Source organism: Periplaneta americana, chromosome 14 (genome assembly GCF_040183065.1).
Source record: "Periplaneta americana isolate PAMFEO1 chromosome 14, P.americana_PAMFEO1_priV1, whole genome shotgun sequence".
NCBI lineage: Eukaryota > Metazoa > Arthropoda > Insecta > Blattodea > Blattidae > Periplaneta > Periplaneta americana.
Genome location: NC_091130.1, coordinates 118,791,824 through 118,810,573, shown reverse-complemented (window position 1 = coordinate 118,810,573; position 18,750 = coordinate 118,791,824). Strand labels below are relative to the sequence as shown.

Sequence of the window (18,750 nt, the reverse complement as noted above, 5' to 3'; positions counted from 1 at the left end):
TTTTCCTTCTCCATTGTTTTTTTTCATTATACTGTAAATGTATACCTACCATTTACTAAAAAAAAAAACAACAATTTTTTGGTAAGCTTTTTCTTCTAGGCAGCCTTCACTTGGAGGAAGCTGAATAAAATTCAAAATAAACAATAACAATATCTTGCTTATTTACTACATCTCATCTTTATGTTGCGAGGTGTTTCCTAAATGGTTCATTAATTTTTTTATGAAAGAGTATATTTTTCTCCTGGACCTCTCGCACATTATATTGGTAATTGGTAGATTAATATGATCTAATATTAAAATGAATTTTGTTTGACAACATGAAATTCATTACAATGACTAAACAGTTTACGATTCACGAGACCTAACCTAAAAATGTATTTTGTTTGATCACGTGAAATGATTAGTACGAATTCCGAAAACAGAATACCACTTTGAAATGTACAATGAACCCTACTTAAAATACCGGTACATGAAGCTGAAACTGATCAGGAATATAAAAAGGAATTGGCTGGTCACTGGCTGAGAAGAAACTGCCTTCTGAAGGATGCACTGGAAGGAATGGTGAACGGGAGAAGGGTTCGGGGCAGAAGAAGGTATCAGATGATAGACGACAATAAGATATATGGGTCATATGAAGAGACAAAGTGGAAGGTAGAAAATAGGAAAGACTGGAGAATGCTGGGTTTGCCTATTTCCCTATTTATATAGTAGGCCTACAGAGGACTGAAGCGTAAAGGGGTTTTCTGAGCTTCGGGCACATTTTTACCCCTGTAAACAGTTAAACATATAATGCACTTCTCTTCTATCTCTGTAAAGTTTACCAATAGGTTAAGTTTTCAATGCGATTGATATGGCTCTCTCTAAGTTATAAAGCGTTTGTCTAAAATAAAAATTGGAAGCATTATTACATCAACAAGAATAATTAATTTTATAGAAGAATAAGATAGACACCATGTCTTGTCATATATATATATATATATATATATATATATGACTTCATCTTATCTCACAAGGTACATTCGCGAAGTGCCTGACTGATAATGGTATAAAATCAAATAGGATGGAAAGTTCAGCTGTAATCAATGTTTATGGTACCAATTATAGCTGCCCATAGTGCTAATTATGATCGTCCATCTCTGCTTCGGCATGTGGGTGTGAGGCCAGCAGGCGGTTGGTCGGTCTAGGCCCTTCACGGGCTGTAGCGCCACGGATTATTATAGTGCTAATTATACAATGTTTATGAGCCTAGATAGATATTGGTATAAATTAATTCGGAAGGAAACTCAGCTATAAATAATAATTATTATACTAATTTTAGCTGCCTTTACATATACTTAAACATGTTTGTGGGTGTTGATGTAGAAATCCGTGAAGCACTAATGTAAACAACAATAAGCATATTGGATGAATGATGCATTTCTGCAATTGGGAATTGAGCAACTCGAATCTTCAGTGTCCCAGATACCATTGGCAGGAGCTTCAAAGACATCATATTCAACTGGAAAAGTAGCTTTCTTCCAGGCATGCTTAATCATGTTAGTGAATATGGGGAATAAACACATACAGATAACAACCACTCCACCTGGTGCAACTTCCCTTGTTCAACCGTTGGATGTATACTTTTCTCGTCATTGGAAGAACTTCACAAAACGTTTTGTGATAGAGTTTTACTCGACAATATTGACCTCCAGAACCGTACGCTATCAACAACCTGCTTGCACTTACCTACAATCTGTTCAGTGCCCCCATATGGAAGACTTCTATGTCAGACTTCATACATATGGGCTATTCCATATGAAATCGATCAGTAAAAAACCTCGCATTTTTTTATACTGTAATTTTTTCCCTACTTATACAAGGTGCTGAGGGGAGTGCATTTTCAAAAATATACTATCAAAAGTCAAACGGTTTTCGTATTATAGAACCACAAATTTAGCGTATTTTATAAAAACAAGCCTCTTTCAGCGCTCAGAACTCTGGAACCATTTACTGCAGAACATTGAACGAGAGCTTATTTTGAAGCTGACATTTGGTAGGTTATGTTAAGGAGTAATCCTTATTTTATTGTATACAGAGAGACAGATAATCTGATTTTACTTGCTTTTAGGCTTTTTGGTCATTTGTAAAAATGTAAAAAAAATATTGAGAAAAAACCTTGCATTATTAAGAAGAATTCGGCATTGTTTGCTTATTGATACGGCAATAAATTTTGAGGGTAATAAATAGGCTAGATTATTTTCACACGCCTAGACTTGAACGGCGCAGTACCGCACACACTGGCCGAGAGCTGAAGATAAGCGAGCGTTGGGCATCATTTTACTCCTGTGTTTATGAAAACTTGTGATAAAGCTAGCACAGCCATGACTGCTAGACGACACATCACGTGTTTGTCTCCTGGCCTTGCTTGTCTCGGCTAACCTCCCGTCTCACAGTCAGTTGGTTAGTTCACGCGCGTACTATTTATTTTCTTTATTTTATATTTTCAATACTTTCTTATCAACATACCATCAGTAAAAATATGTGTTTATTTCTACTTCCAATGCGGAATCTAACTATATATTTTTAAAATATTTTTTCCTAGCCAAAGACGTCTTAATGAGGAAAAATCTAAATTTCTCCATTTCCATAAAAAAGTAAGAAAATCTGTTTATATGTCAATATAAACTTTAATTTCTCAGCATCAAAATAAACCATGATTTTGATCATTGGGTGAAAGGGTTTCGGAGCTACAACAATTTAAAGTTGATAATTTTATGAAAATATGATAAATTTACATATTTTTAATTTAAATACTATGAAGTTCTGATGCCTCAAACTTTGCACAAAGCATTGTATCACAGTTCTCTACGTACAAAAAAGCTTCATTGTATTTAGAAATTGTAAGGTCAATTTTCTCTATATTTCGGTCGATTTCAGATGGAATAGCTCATATGTATATGAATTGTAAACAAGTCTTCCTGTATTTTAATATATCACTATTTGCATTTTAATCATAAAATATTTTTAATAGGATAATAAATAAGTGAAGGCTTGTAGTTTATATTAAATTTTGTATTTTTAACTCATAAGTTTTTAACTCTATTGACATTGATATTCAAATGGTATGCAGAAAAAGAGGTTAACGTATTTTAATAACTGTAAAACAATAAAATGTATATGATGATGTCGAAATCAAGAGCGATAAAAACGTTAATACGAACATTTAATTTTGTAACATAAAGGAATTGTGCCTTGTATATGGCATGTTAAGTCACTGACGGAAAAATAATAAATCCGCTTAATTGAACTTCAAAGGCTTATCTGAAAATTTCCTCAAAATGAATTGCAACATTGTGCTTCAGTTTATTGTGAGTGGAAGAGAGAAAAGAGAAAACTGCATTGTGTTAAATATGAGTGTTTGGATAGCAGTGAGCGGAAAAACTGTGATCGTCTATGGAGTACATATACTTGAGCCAATGTTTTCCAACATAGCTATAACATACGTCAGCATGCATGCAGTTCTCCTCTATCCCCTCCTGCCCCACTAAATATGCTCAGAAACTGACTCACTCCACATCATCCCTACTCAAATGTTCACGTAAAACACTGGGCAAGCTATCTAAACATAACAGTACCATTATATTTACATTATCTACTATGTGCGTAATAGTAAAGGCAGATTAACACACATCACATGATGGCAGAAGCTATTTTCAACCACAAAATTATACAATAACGCTACGGACATCCACAAGTTTAATAAATCGGCAATAAAACTAGAAGAATACTTCTTGTTTTTCATTTCATAATTTCAGTATTAGGGTGAATTTATATTTGTATTTGCACTCTCTAACGCTCTAACGAAGTACTGTTGTGTTTCTACAGCTTCGCCGGTCATAACATTATACGCAGCAAACCAGGCAAGTAAATCTGGTACTGAGGAGAAAAAAAAAGGAGTGTACTGGTTACCCGCTGTACAGCTCCTGTAGAGTTAACTTCTTTTCCTCGTGTAAGTGATTAGTAGAGCCCGGATGTTAGACAAAATGCCTTTTTTAACTGAGTGTATGTATGAAAGACCTATTACAGATAAACACATTTCCACACATTTGGGGACGATAGGCTCAATTTTTATTTTGCCTTTGTTTTGCCTATTTTAGCTCCCGTTGCCTATTTTAAGGTTAAATGCCTTTTTTTCAGCCTTTTACGTCGTTAATGTACTTTTTCTATATTTTTAATGCATTTAAAATAAACCGCACATAAATTATATCAAAAACAAAAAGAACGGTTGTACAAATTAAAAATATATATTCGCCTCACACAAATAATTGCTGAGAATCTTATTCTCCAGTAATATATGTTTCCAAGAAGTCGTAAACTTTTCTCCTCTACCGATTCCATCTTTTATGTCACTTAACAAAGATGTTTGAACAGTATAAACCTCAGTGCTCATGTCACTTCGGGGTTTACCAGAGAAAGAAAGGAGATGAGGAAAGTATTAAAAGCAAGTCTCCAGGTCCCGGTACTGTTGTCGCTTGCACGCACAAGTCCCGCGTACTTTGAAGTCTCTAATCCCTTCTCACACCCCTCTTTTTGAGACAATACACAGTCGGATTTTTCCGATCTCTGAAAGAAAGTAGACAGTCCTTCTGAAATAAGTTGTTTTAAGTTTGCTCCAATCATTTCAGTAGAAGTAGAAAGATCTTTTTTCCACCATGAAAAACGTTCTCTCTGATAGGCGGCTCACTATGACAGTTGACAACTTAAAAACGCATCTTGTTGTGACATGTAACCAAGGAAAGTGAGTACCGTATGGGATAGTTTATTAAGTATTTGTCTATTTTTGTCTGTTTACATGTATAATTAATGCCTATTTCACTGCCTATTTTTACTATTTTTAGTGCCTATATACTTGCCTATTTTAACCAAAATAAATGCTTAAATATCTGGGCTCTAGTGTACTAACTATTGCAAAACATTAGTACCGTAATGGAACCAATAAAGATATTGTAGTTCATTTTATTGTGAACGGAAGAGTGAAAAGTGAATAGGTATACCGGCGCGTGACCAATAATTTTCAAGACAGCTATAACTTACGTCAGCATGCATGCAGTTTTCCTGCCTCTTGCCTCACTGAATCTGCTGAGAAACTAACTCACTCCACATGACCCCTACTCAAAAGTTCGCGCATAACCGACCAAGCTATCCAAAGACAAGTATCCTCTGTATAACTATTTGCCACACTATTCTTCTGTATATCTAACTACTGTAGTAAAAAGCAGCCTACGAAGAGCCGAGGCCGACCAGTCGTTTTGTTGGCCTCATGTTCATATGAATCCTAACGAAATTGTGACGTAATAGAAATGCTACCCGCACACCACTATCGCAGGGAGAGGGGTGGAGTGGGTATCTCCTCAGGTAATGCAATGAATAACAGTGCAGAGACGGACTGTGACCAAAAAAAGAAATCAATCTAATAATCTTCTACTTATTAACTATAAACACTTTTTCCAGTTAATTTTTTATCCTCCTATTAATTATTTTTGTATTATTAATAAAATAAAATAAATTTATTTTCTTATTTTCCATAGAACGTGTACTTTACATCAGCAGATATTTGAAATTAGAAAAACGTACCAGGCTGGTCACGAAGTTTTAAATTACACTACATACGTAAAAAAAAACCTTGAAGTATTTGACTCCGACTAAAACATAGAGTCCACACCTGTGGAGTAACGGTCTGCGCCTCTGGCCGCGAAACCAGGTGGCCCGGGTTCGAATCCCGGTCGGGGCAAGTTACCTGGTTGAGGTTTTTTCCGGGGTTTTCCCTCAAAACAATACGAGCAAATGCTGGGTAACTTTCGGTGTTGGACCCCGGACTCATTTCACCGGCATTATCACCTTCATTTCATTCAGACGCTAAATAACCTAGATATTGATACAGCGTCATAAAATAACCCAATAAAATAAAAATAAAAAACATAGAAGCCAATACTTTTTATTGTGTATTTATTAATGAAATATTCAAATTACACTACATACGTCGAAAAAACGTCGATGTATTTTACCCTGATTAAGACATAAAAGCCGTTACTTTTTATTGTCCGTTTATTATTCAAGTTACAGGTAAGGGCATGGTAGTCTTCATAACAAGAAAAATAATGACAACGTACATTGTTCTTTTATACTTCATTTTAAATTTTACAACATATTAAGTATCTCATATTTTTTACCATCTGCACAAAATAAATACTTTTCCTTCCATGCTCCTTAAAATTAAGTTTTTACTTACTATCTGTTTTCGAAAAGACATCGAAACATATTATCCTACACACTTGTAAAATTACATGTGTACGTCCGCTGCAGATAAATGTATTTACTTATAACGAAGTGAAGGCTCTAAACAGAGGTGGGAGTATGATGCCATGGTTACGGTTGAGTGGAGGCAGGGGCATGTGTCGCGACACAGCTTTTGGCGATCACTGCTATAGAGTCAAAATCCCTTACATCCACTTTCACAAATTAAAGTATTTTGACAGTAACTGGTGGCAAATAGAGAGAATTTTCAACCTAACAGTGACTTTTAACAAACCTTTTGCTTTAAGTTTAGCGGCTTCTCGAATTCGAACTATAATAAATCATTGGAATTCATTCTTAGCAAGCAGTATGTGAGCATAACTTAGTCGTGAATAAAATGGTCTTTAGGGGGTTTTGAATCTAGAGGATTCTTATGATTCAACAGAGGTGAACGACTACCAATCATCCCAGTCGTTATAGCTGGTTTTCGAAATCGGGTTTCGCTATCTATATTACCTCCCAAAATTCATGACTGTGTTGGGTTGGTACTTACCGGTCCCATGCACAGCCAAAACTTAATGATAAAATTTCTTCCCTATGAGCAGGGCCCAATTTAAGTATAGTACCGCCCCAAACTCCAAAAAACAGTTTATGAGCAGCTATTATACAGATCATGTTTAGTTTAAATTAGTTTTAAATGAAATGTTACAATTCAGAAAACAAATTACTGAAATCAAAATATATGCATCTTACTTGTCAATTATAAAGATTTTCTTCGCACTTTTTCACAGAGAAAGCATTGATGATGTCATCAAAGTCGATCTGACGAAGCACATCAGACTCGATGCAAAGAAACATATATTCAAACTTATTCATCGTTGAAATAAAATTGATTTGTGAAAGGCAGCTGTGGTTTATTTTTAATCATTGGTTTTGTTGGTGATATAATTATTACGAGTATTTCTTACTTCGATAGGAAGTATAAAGTAAATTAAAACATAAACTCCAACTCTTTGTGGAAGAAACCTTTCATATCGAATTATATAGTGCACATGCTGGAAAGTGATTAAATAGTATTGTTGACGATATATTATATTGGAAATGTAACAGAGTTCTGGATACTATTCATACAGTAGCTATAATAATAAACACACATTGAATTTCATTTTCAACAATGCATTCTTGTTCATACAGGCAGTTATAATCCCGTCGCTCTAATTTCCGGCAGCCAATCGCGTTGCAGGTCGGCTACATTTAAACGTGTGCGTCTTGTGATTCGCTGGTGAAGACGTTATTCATTTCTTAAGGCTCGATAAATACTTAATATAATCGCCAGCCATTTTGGCTCTTTCGTTGGCGTTCGCAGAAAGCACACTAAGACGTTATTTGCCGCTCAATTATTTGCTGAATTACAGTGCGTTTGATTTATTATCATAGGAGCTACGACATGATAATATTTAACGGTATGGCAAATAGATTCCTCGTATGGTAGCTCGGCAACGAAAGAACAAAAATGGCGAACGATACTACCTACCTAGACTTTATAGAGCTTTCACTTCCTAAGACGTAAGCAAAGAGGAGTCACGCCGGGAATAACAGCGTGGCGACTATAAATTTAAGCAGTTCCATAGTATAATAACATGATACCGGCATTACAATAAAACTATGCAGCTGCACACTTTTCTTTTACTCTCTCCACGAACACGACAATGCTATAACAAAACAATATCCGACTTCCACAAAGTGTTCAAGAACAAACTTCAGAAAAGATTTGCCAACAAGTGTTTTAAAAACAAATTTTACTGTAAAATGAAAATGAAAAAAAAAAAAGAAAGAAAGAAAAAAGGAAGAGAAAGAGAGAGAGAATGCCGCCTCCCTGGAAATTGCCGCCCTAGGCAAGCGCCTAAGTTGCCTAGGCCTAAATCCGGCACTGCCTACGAGGACTTTAATCAGCGTTCATTTCGTAACTCGAGTCTAGGTATAATCTTAGAGCTTGCTGAGACAGTAATGTTTTGGTGCGGTATGAGCAGACAGGAAGATCAGTGACGGATTGTATCAGGCGGACATTATAGCTTTTACCAACTTTCGGCTCTCGCTGGTCGTCTAAAATCCACCACTGATATACAGAGCCTTACTGTGCGTTTGCTTACAAGGCGGTGTAAGCGAAAAGAACATTAGCGGGTTCTCCGTCCCTTTCATTCCCCCTCTTTTGTCCAGGGCTGCCTTATAGGCTTAGACTAAGATGCTACGGCGCAGGATAGCTCCCTTAGAACCTACTTATTTCCCTATCTGCCTGTGAAATTGTCTTGAAATTGGAGGTTATAATAAAAATTCGATATCAGGTCCACAGACAGCTTGAAAACTGTGGTTGATTGCATTACAGTCAAGCTTCAGTTTTCGAACATCTAACGTTTTTCACGGTTGCCTTCCTGTCATCTCTTTGCTTAACTCCTAAGTCTATGTATCTTAAACATATCTTGTACATTTTTTGCCATTATGACACAAAAAATGGTTGCTGGGCGAATCCGATAGGAGTCAGTTTTGTGAGATATTAATAGATGTTTGCTGTTCAATTGTGATTTATGGAAATATGGTGGAGTAACAGCTACGGAACTGGCAGTCCTATACTAAACTTTGCCAGTTCTATCTTTGTTCGCTACAAATATCCCTGATCTCTCCTGAGATTTTAACTGGAGTCTCCAGCGAGAGGAATGGACGTCCACTTCAATAGAGTATATCAAGAAAAATAAAAAAGAGATGAGTTCGAACTTCTGAAATGTAATTACTTAGGTTCGTGGTAGAGATGGCATTGCGTGATCAGGGAAGATGTGGATATGTCAGAAAGAAACTCCATGTGAGTTCCATTGAATATCACTGAGAAAATAGTCAAGAAAAAAATAATAGGTTCTATTGTAATAACAATAATGCCAATAGTATTTTATTTAATGAGGTTTTGAAACTGAAATATGAAAAAGAAGTTAGAATTTAAAGGGACTGTGTAGTCTGACCGTATGGCTGTTGTGTATAAGTGAAGATATTTTGCTAGTAGTATCATCTTATTGATAGCCGTCCAAATCTTATTTAAAATATCGGCATCCTAATGAATTCAAATGAACAAAAAACAAGAAAATGTAATTAATGTTAAAAATATGCATAATATTTTTTTTAAATGTAATAATCTGCAACCAGCTGTGTTAGCTATTGACATGATAAGAATTTATTAAAAATAACTTAACTTAAAACTAACTTAATAATATAACTTATTAATCAAATCAAATGAACAAGAAAGAAAGAAAATGTAATTTAATGTTAGAAATATGCACAATAACATTTTTAAAAGTTTAATGATCAGAACAAGATGTGATAGCTATCGATAAGATAAGAATTTATTGAAAAATAACTTAACTTAAGAACAACTTAATATTAAAATAACTTATTAACTTTTGAATCTATCAATTTACAATATTCAAAGCATACACAAAACATGTTCAGGTATATTTTAATTTTTAGATTATCTTAATAGCTCATAATATGGGAAATGCCTGTTATTTTTCGGTTGAGGAGCTTTTATCATCCAGTCTGCTGTCAAGAAAACTGAAATTAGAATTTATAAAATAGTTATATTACCGGTTGTTCTTTATGGTTGTGAAGCTTTGACTCTCACTTTGAGAGAGGAACACAGGTTAAGGGTGTTTGAGAATAAGGTGATTAGAAAAATATTTCGGGCTAAGAGGGATGAAGTTACAGGACAATGGAGAAAGTTGCACAACACAGAACTGCACGCATTGTATTCCTTTCCTGACATAATTAGGAACATTAAATCCAGACGTTTGAGATGGACAGGGCATGTAGCACGTAAGGGCGAATCCAGAAATGCATATAGAGTGTTAGTTGGAGGTCCGGAGGGAAAAGGCCTTTGGGGAGACCGAGACGTAGATGGGAAGATAATATTAAAATGGATTTGAGGGAGGTGGGATATGATGATAGAGACTGGATTAATCTTGCTCAGGATAGGGACCAGTGGCGGGCTTGTGTGAGGGCGGCAATGAACCTTCGAGTTCCTTAAAAGCCAGCAAGTAAGTAAATAAGTAAGGACGTTTATAACTCATATACTTGATTTTATAAACATTTTTAAACCTGAAAAATATTAATTAAGTTTAAATTGAAAATATGGATATTTCAGGAACATATTACTCCGAAACTACTAAGGCTAGGAGGCTGAAATTTTTCATACTCCTAGTGAAGAAGCATGGCAACTTTCACAAGGTTATTAAAATTATTATAGGTTTTACGGCTAGAAAAGTGGAAAAATATATGAAATTTTTTAAATAATTTTTTCACAATGGAAAATAATTTCTTTCTATTGTATAAATATTCATAATGTGATGAAAGTGGCGACAAGGGGTATAGTCAACTGCATTCGAAATATGCTTCAATTTTTAGGAACCTGTAGCGCAAAGAATTTCTGAGAGAAAATTTTCTAAATACCTATGTTTTTAACTTAAATTTAATTAATTATTTTCAGGTTTAAAATTGTTTGCGAAATCAAGTATATGAGGTAGAAGGTAATCTAAAAACCAAAATATATCTGAAAATATCATATGTATGATGTAAAATTTTAAATTTATATTTCAGACTACCCAGGTCCCATAAACATTATAGAATAGCATCATATTTCTAAACTTATCTTACTTACAAACAGGAATAGAAGAAAAATCTACAGGATAGCGAGAGTTTATGGATCACGTATATACACAGAAAAATGGCATCAGTAACAGCAGGAATGTAAGTCCTATGTATTTCGCGGAGTCAGAATGTAAGGTTCTATCTGACATTTTTAGCAAAATTGAAATTTTTGTTGCATTGAATTCTGCTACTTCGCAGCTATCTACCAGATAAATTATATGTTGATTATATTTTGAGTGATGAAGTTAGTTTGAAAACGTTTTTATCTGCATTGATTTTCTTAACGAACAAACTTTTAAAATTCTCTCCTGTAAAATTTACTAAACACTAGCTAGAACCTTGTCATTCTGAACCCTCGATCTGTCGTCTTTACACTCAAGAAGAAAGGACCACATCTTTGTAATGGTTTGTGTTAGTCGTTAAATCGTCTTCAGGCGATAGTGCAGCCAGAAGAATTAGGGAAAATCCATGACCCTACGGGCAATGAAAGACTCAACTATCAAATTTGTGGCATCGTGCTTTAAGTGCACCACGTTCATGAATGTCACAAAATTAATGTCTATGTAGGAAGAAATACAGTAGTATAAAAGTACAGTCTATAGCACACTAACCAAAACCAATGTACCAAAGAAACCATGAAAGAAAATGAAAATAAGAAAATTTTCAAAATTTCTGTTCAAGTAAAATTTGAGATATTTCATCCTACCCAAACAATGAGTAAACGGTAATTAGTAATCCTAATCGCTCAAAATCGCTAAATATAATGCAAGTTTGCTTGTATAAGTATAACTTTACTGCTAGGGACCGTACTTTGTCCCGAGGCTAAAAGGTTAAGAATTATTGGGGTTTTTAAGTGTACGACGCGCTTGCATATATAAGTACTTGATTGGCTGCTCGCGCGACTTCTATTTGGTCAAGTAGGGAAAAAAGGCAATATCGACCAAAGAGTTATGAGTTGATGCTGTCAGAAAGTTAAACCTGTAGATATTACCAACAGCTTCTTTCATCAGTGGTAATACTTGTGCGCATCTTACAGAAGAAATGAAATGATGGTACAGAAATCTGAATACTCGGGCAATACACATAAATAAAATTTGTTCGTAAATAATTCCGGGGTTTAAGTCACAGTCACATTACTTTGTTGCATTTTGTTACTCGAATTCTAAAAATGCAACAAACTTTGAATGTAAATGTGCAAAAATGCGACAACCACATTGGACTTCAGGAACGAAGATGGAAAAAATGAAATCAGAGATGTGTTTGAACTGACCTGAATTTAAATTAAATGCTAATGGCATGGGCAATGTTCAAAAAGGTATTGAGCAATAGATGTTCAGGAATTGATTTAAAAGACTTGGTGCAATTCATGTAAGTTTAGAGTCAACAATTTCTTCCAATTGATTTATATAATTCCATCGCATACTGTGAATTGTAAGCGAGCATTTAGTTGCATGAATCTTGTAAGAATTGGAATTAGGAAACACCTTCCAGCAAAAAGAGGTAGCGCTTTGCTAACAATAAATATTGAAGGCCCCACTAGGAAAAAATTCCAATGTTTAGAGTGCCCATAAAATAATGTACTTTAATGTGATGTAAATTCAGCAGTAATTGATTCTAAACATACCTACGTCTAATGATTTACTTACATAACTATATCTAAAGTGTGGTAAAATGAATTGAAATTTATAAAACTACAAGAAACAAATTACACAACTTTTTGTTTCTGCATACTCTATTAATTTTATCTTTCTGCACAATTATTTATATTACTGCGCAAGCATTTCGCAATTTGCACAAATATAATTTTTCTTTTGTGCATTTTTGCGACAATTATTTACTTTCTAGCTCAAACCCTGATTAATTCCACCTACTTTGTCTATCGACGATCTCGTTATAAGTCAGTAATGAAGTGTTGAACATTAATTTATGCAGAGACAGAGAACAGCCTCTCTTAGAGGGCTTAGCTTCTACTGATACAGTTACTGTTGTATGCAGGTACTCATGACGACTGTTCTGTTTACAATACGAGTTCCCCGTCCTTGATTTATAGCAATTTACGTACTACCAAAAGAGCACAATGAATGCGAATTTGCTGCACTATTTTTATGAATCTACAGGATGAATCAGGAGGAAAGGTACATGGTTTGAGGGTTGATAATATTGGTGATTCCGAACAACAAAAGTTTATATGAACATAGTCCTTTTCTTAACGGTTTCAGAGAAAACTAATGAAAACAATGAGGAACGGGAAAAGTGCAGGTGATATTAAATTAAAACACTGTTCCTTATGTTATGTTTAATTGTGCATTTTTCTTTACAGAACACGTTCAAAAAGTCCACTGTCAACTTCAATGCACTTTGCAGCTCTTGTAGACAGCTAATGTGTTTCTAATCTGGACTAATTCGGACATTCCTTTACTTGAGCACAAGCATGTAAAATGCGAGCGAGAATTTCCTCCCTCGTTTCCACTTTTCGCTTGTAGACTTCGCTCTTAATCCAACTTCAAACACAGTAATCCAATGGAGTAAGATCGGGTGACCTCGGTGGCCAATAAATGACTCCACCGCGACAGATCCAATGCCCAGGATTCATTTCATTGATCCTACTACAACTTAATGTCGTTTTGGTTGCGTTCGCATGTGAGTGCTGTTGAAGGATATGAGATTGACTCTCGTAATTTTCAAACAGCTGTACGTCAGATACTGTTAAGAACAGGCCATATGTTCATATAATTTTTTTTTTGTTCAGAATCACCCATATCACCCCTCATACCATGTACCTTTCCTCCTGACTCACCCTGTATCTATTTTTACACCGTTCTAGGAAAAAAAAACTAATCATTCCTTAGAAATCTTTTGCATTTCACATAAATAACATAACCCTTTCTTACCTCCGTGACTATAGTCGTTGCGTACTGTGTGTAGTCGAAGTTCCAGCCATGTACGCAAGCAACGGTGCTGTGAGAGAGATTGCTTGCCGACACTTGCTGCTCCAGACGGTCCAGATCTTCTTCGGTCTCCACATTCACCAACATGGACGAGTAGTTGCGGTCGAACATCTGACATTGACTGTACCGTAGCGCTCCATCCCGAAACTCCAGCGGGATGCTGCAACACGCAACACAGGAAGTGTATCACGTAAGGATGCCATGTTTTATCGCCTCTTGCAAGGCGCAGAAAATATAGGCTACACGCAGAGGGTCAAAATCACATTCACGTTATTGACTGTTCCAGTAAGTGGCGTTTATAGCCAAGGAAACTTGATTTCATGTTTCTATTTCAGGATATGCTCGGGGAGAAAACAAACCTGCAAGCTTACAATATTTAGACGGCTAGATGCAAGTGCAAAATAAAACAACTTATATTAAAATAATATTTAATTTTATAAATTGTATTAAAATTGTATATCTATATGTAAAATTATAAAGTGTGTAAACGTAAGTTTTCAATGATTTTATGAGTCGTTCAGAGCAGAAGTGGTGTAAGTCAAAATTGGGTAATGAGGTTTAAAGTAAAAATTCTGCAAAGTACAGCGCAAAGTAGCAATTAATATGTCCTTCGTGCTATCCATTGACTACTAATAGTTTAAATAAATTCAATATTAAGTACTACCGGTACTTTGCGCTGTATTTTACAGAATGTTTACTTTAACCCTCATTACCCATTTTTTACTTACACCACTTCTGCTCTGAACGGCTCATATGTATGTACTTTTTTCTGTGAACTATATTATAATAAATATCAAAATACTATTCAAATATTTTGACGGAGTTACGCTATAATAGACTAACAGGTCCACACCTGTGGAGTAACGGTCAGTGCGTCTGGCCGCGAAACAAGGTGGCCCGGGTTCGAATCCCGGACGGAGCAAGTTACCTGGTTGAGGTTTTTTCCGGGGTTTTCCCTCAACTCAATACGAGCAAATGCTGGGTGACTTTCGGTGCTGGACCCCGGACTCATTTCACCGCACTGTCACCTTCATTTCATTCAGACGCTAAATAACCTAGATTTTGATACAGCGTCGTAAAATAACCCAAAAAAAGGAGATTTTGCACAGATCTGTTGATGGTAGGCTAATATAACTAAAAAAATCAAGAATGCGATATCTGAATTTTGCTGCCATTTATAAGCAAAAATTCGTTTACTGCATAAAATTAATTTATTTATTATCTTTTAAATATTAATTCAACTACTAGTCTCTTAATAAAATTCTGTTAGCCTTTTTTGTTATTATTTGTGCTATTTTTGTAATAGTACGAATGTTATAATACTTCTTGCATAAAATGTTTTATATAAAAAAACAGATTTATTTCAATGGTCAATATCTGGAAACAGATTTTTGGCGCTTGGTCTGTTATTGCGTAACTCCGTCCAATTAACATTTAAAGTTCTTCTAGAAATGTAAAATAAAGGCATGACAAAATTTTAAAATGTTCTAAAATATCTTGAGTAGTAATTCATATAGTTCTTTATGGATAACTTACATTTCACTTCCTTTTTACAATTTTCAGCTTATCTTACATTAGAGAATAAACGAATAATCCAAAATTTTCAATTTCATTTACGCGTTGGTAATAGACTAACAGGTCCATACCTGTGGAGTAACGGTCAGCGCGTCTGGCCGCGAAACCATGTGGCCTGGATTCGAATCCCGGTCGGGGCAAGTTACCTGGTTGAGGTTTTTTCCGGGGTTTTCCCTCAACCCAATACGAGCAAATACTGGGTAACTTTCGGTGCTGGACCCCGGACTCATTTCACCGGCATTGTCACCTTCATTTCATTCAGACGCTAAATAACTTAGACGTTGATACAGCATCGTAAAGTAATCCAATAAAATAAATAAAATGGACAAACAGATAATTTGAAAAAAGGGAGATATTTGCACAAATCTGTTGATGGCAGACTAATTTAACTAAAAAAAAAATCAAGAATGCGATATCTGAATTTTGCTGCCATTTATAAGCAAAAATTCGTTTACTGCATAAAATTAATTTATTTATTATCTTTTAAATATTAATTCAACTAGGCCTACTAGTCTCTTAACAAAATTCGGTTAGCCTTTTTTGTTATTATTTGTGCTATTGTTTGTAATAGTACGAATGTCATAATACTCCTTGCGTAAAATGTTTTATAAAAAAAACTTTATTTCAATGGCCAATATCTCGAAACAGATTTTTGGCGCTTGGTCTGTTATTGCATAACTCCGTCCATTTAATACTTAGGGCCGTATTCATAGACATTTTCAGCGCGGACTTTCGGTGGATTATCAGCGTTTTTCGAATTCATAAACCAGTGTTAGCGATAGGATATGATTTGAATTCTTGTACTAGTAACCAGTGGATAGCCGGGGCTAGCTTAGTACGCTCGTAGCGCGTGTTGCGTAATGTCTATGAATAGCACCCTACAAGTTCTTCTAGAAACGTAAAATAAAGGCGTGACAAAATTTTAAAATGTTCTAAAATATCTTGAACAGTAATTCATATAGTTCTTTATGGATACATTTCACTTCCTGTTTACTATTTTCAGCTTATCTTACATTAGAGAATAAACGAATAATCGAAAATTTTCAATTTCATTTACACGTTGGTTCATATGATTAATTGTTTCCACAAAATCAATAATAATAATAATAATAATAATAATAATAATAATAATAATAACGTCACAGTCTTCTAAATCAGAATGTAGAGGATGTAAAGAATGGAAGTGAAATAACCTAGCAGATTTTCAGAGCGAATAGCTCATTTTGTATGTAACAAAAAGATACAATGCCATATTGGTGGAAAATTCATAGTTTTATGAAAAACAGATTTTCCTTCCCAAATATTTAACATCCTCCTATACGGTAACTATTGCGAGTAGGATCATGATTTTTGTCCATATTAACAGAAAAAAATATTTATCCCGCTGGAGTATTTAAATATCGTGGACGGTTTTCGTGTAAATTTATTTTAAGAACCACTAATTTGAAGCTACTGACCGATGCGAACAGCTTGCAACATTGTAGCCTCCCTGGAAATGGGAGGTAGCTTACTAAGGCAGACAGACCTGAGTTCGTTGACCTCTTACACCTGTATTACGAGAAGAAAGAGCAATAAGTTACCGGCTATATTGCCAGACTGCTGAAACATCTAACTCAATTTTCTAATTAACCGTGCATTTAATCACAAAACGTAACATAGATTTTATATTAACTTAAGTGGACCCTGTCGGTGTACTCTTTCAACTCTTTCAATCTGCAGGATTATTTCACTTCCAACCTGTAGATGTGGACATTTATAATAATAATAATAATAATAATAATAATAATAATAATAATAATAATAATAATAATAAAATTTATTTATTTATTATTTATTTATTGATATTTATGTGCTGAACAACAGCCATCGGCCAATAAAAGTCCAGCACAGTGACATAATTAATACATTAAAATTAACAACTATAGTACAAACTAGCCGTACCCGTGCGCTCCGCTGCACCCGTTAGAAATAAATATAAAGTAATTAGTTAATTACATAATTAAAATAGGACATTTGATCCAGGGAACATTCGTGTTTGATAGAAGGATAAATCGTTTAATATGTTACTTAATTTAAATTGTATTTAAAATATTAAAATGCGATCATTCTGATCCAGAGACCACTCATTTGGTGCAATGACAATTCCTTTAACATGTTTCTTAATTGTTATTACCAATTATTTTTGGAAAAGCGAAAATTAACAGAAAAATTTTGGCTACAGATTTATTATTATGTTTATATTATAATTATTATATTATGAAAAAGTGTGTTGATAGCGGATGTACTCGAATTAGAAAGTTTTTAATTTGTTGTGGGAGCTCTTGAATCTCAGGAGGAACAACTTTTACAACAGCGCAACATAATCTGCTTGGCTCATTACCCAATTTTTTTGCATTGCATTTATTGCATATGTATTTTATGTATTTTAACATGATTCAATTGAGCGTAGTTAAAATTTGAATTATAAAATAATGGATTGCTAAGCTAACGTACTATTACTGCATACTAAATCAATACACTCTTGTTGTTCGTTAATTCTCTGAGATAAAAATGAATATGTTCATAAACATTATTATAAGAAATACAGGAAATGAATATACAGAATAACCTATCAAGTTTTCTGTGCATAAGAAGCTATTTTAATCTTACCTGTCCTCAATTCACTCAGAACTTACTGTAATAACATTATAGCATTATGTCCATCCAGAGAAACTACACTTTCCAAGGATGAAATAATAATTAATTATACAAATCGGTTAATTTAGCTCCTGATATTACTTCATACAAACACAGAAACATTGTCTGTAGGCTATGTTTCATAGCTTTCGATTGTTGTGTCCAAGGCCCCTTATAGACGAAGTCATTTGTTTTTTATTTCAATACACCGCCTTAGATTGCAGTTACTTTAATTTTAAAACTCATTTATCTCATTAAATATCAGTCCTACCAAAATTTTTTAGGAATAAAACTTATCGCAAATTATTTTAAAGAAACTTTTGTTATGTAATATATTTCAGAAAAATCAATAATAAGCGAGATATTTCGATTTATTTAATTCAGGCCCCCTTATAACCCCCCTTTTAAATAATGTATTTCGAATGCCATATAGCCTATAATCTAAGTTACAACGAACTTAATTTATATTCCAATTTTCATCGAAATCGGTTCAGCCATTATCGCGTGAAAAGGTAACAAACATACAGACAGACAGACAGACAGACAGACAGACAGACAGACATACAAACAAAAATTTCAAAAAAGCGATTTT

At 34.5% G+C, this 18,750-nt stretch overlaps 1 protein-coding gene across 1 annotated transcript in view; it reads right to left on the bottom strand.

Moving 5' to 3' along the window:
* Positions 1 to 18,750, bottom strand: part of LOC138713707 (beta-alanine transporter-like) — a 1,405,169-nt gene that overhangs the window by 819,304 nt on the left and 567,115 nt on the right. The window contains exon 3 of the mRNA XM_069846007.1: positions 13,851 to 14,067. Within this exon, the coding sequence (XP_069702108.1) occupies positions 13,851 to 14,067 (217 nt within the window). The remainder of the gene's footprint in view (positions 1 to 13,850; positions 14,068 to 18,750) is intronic.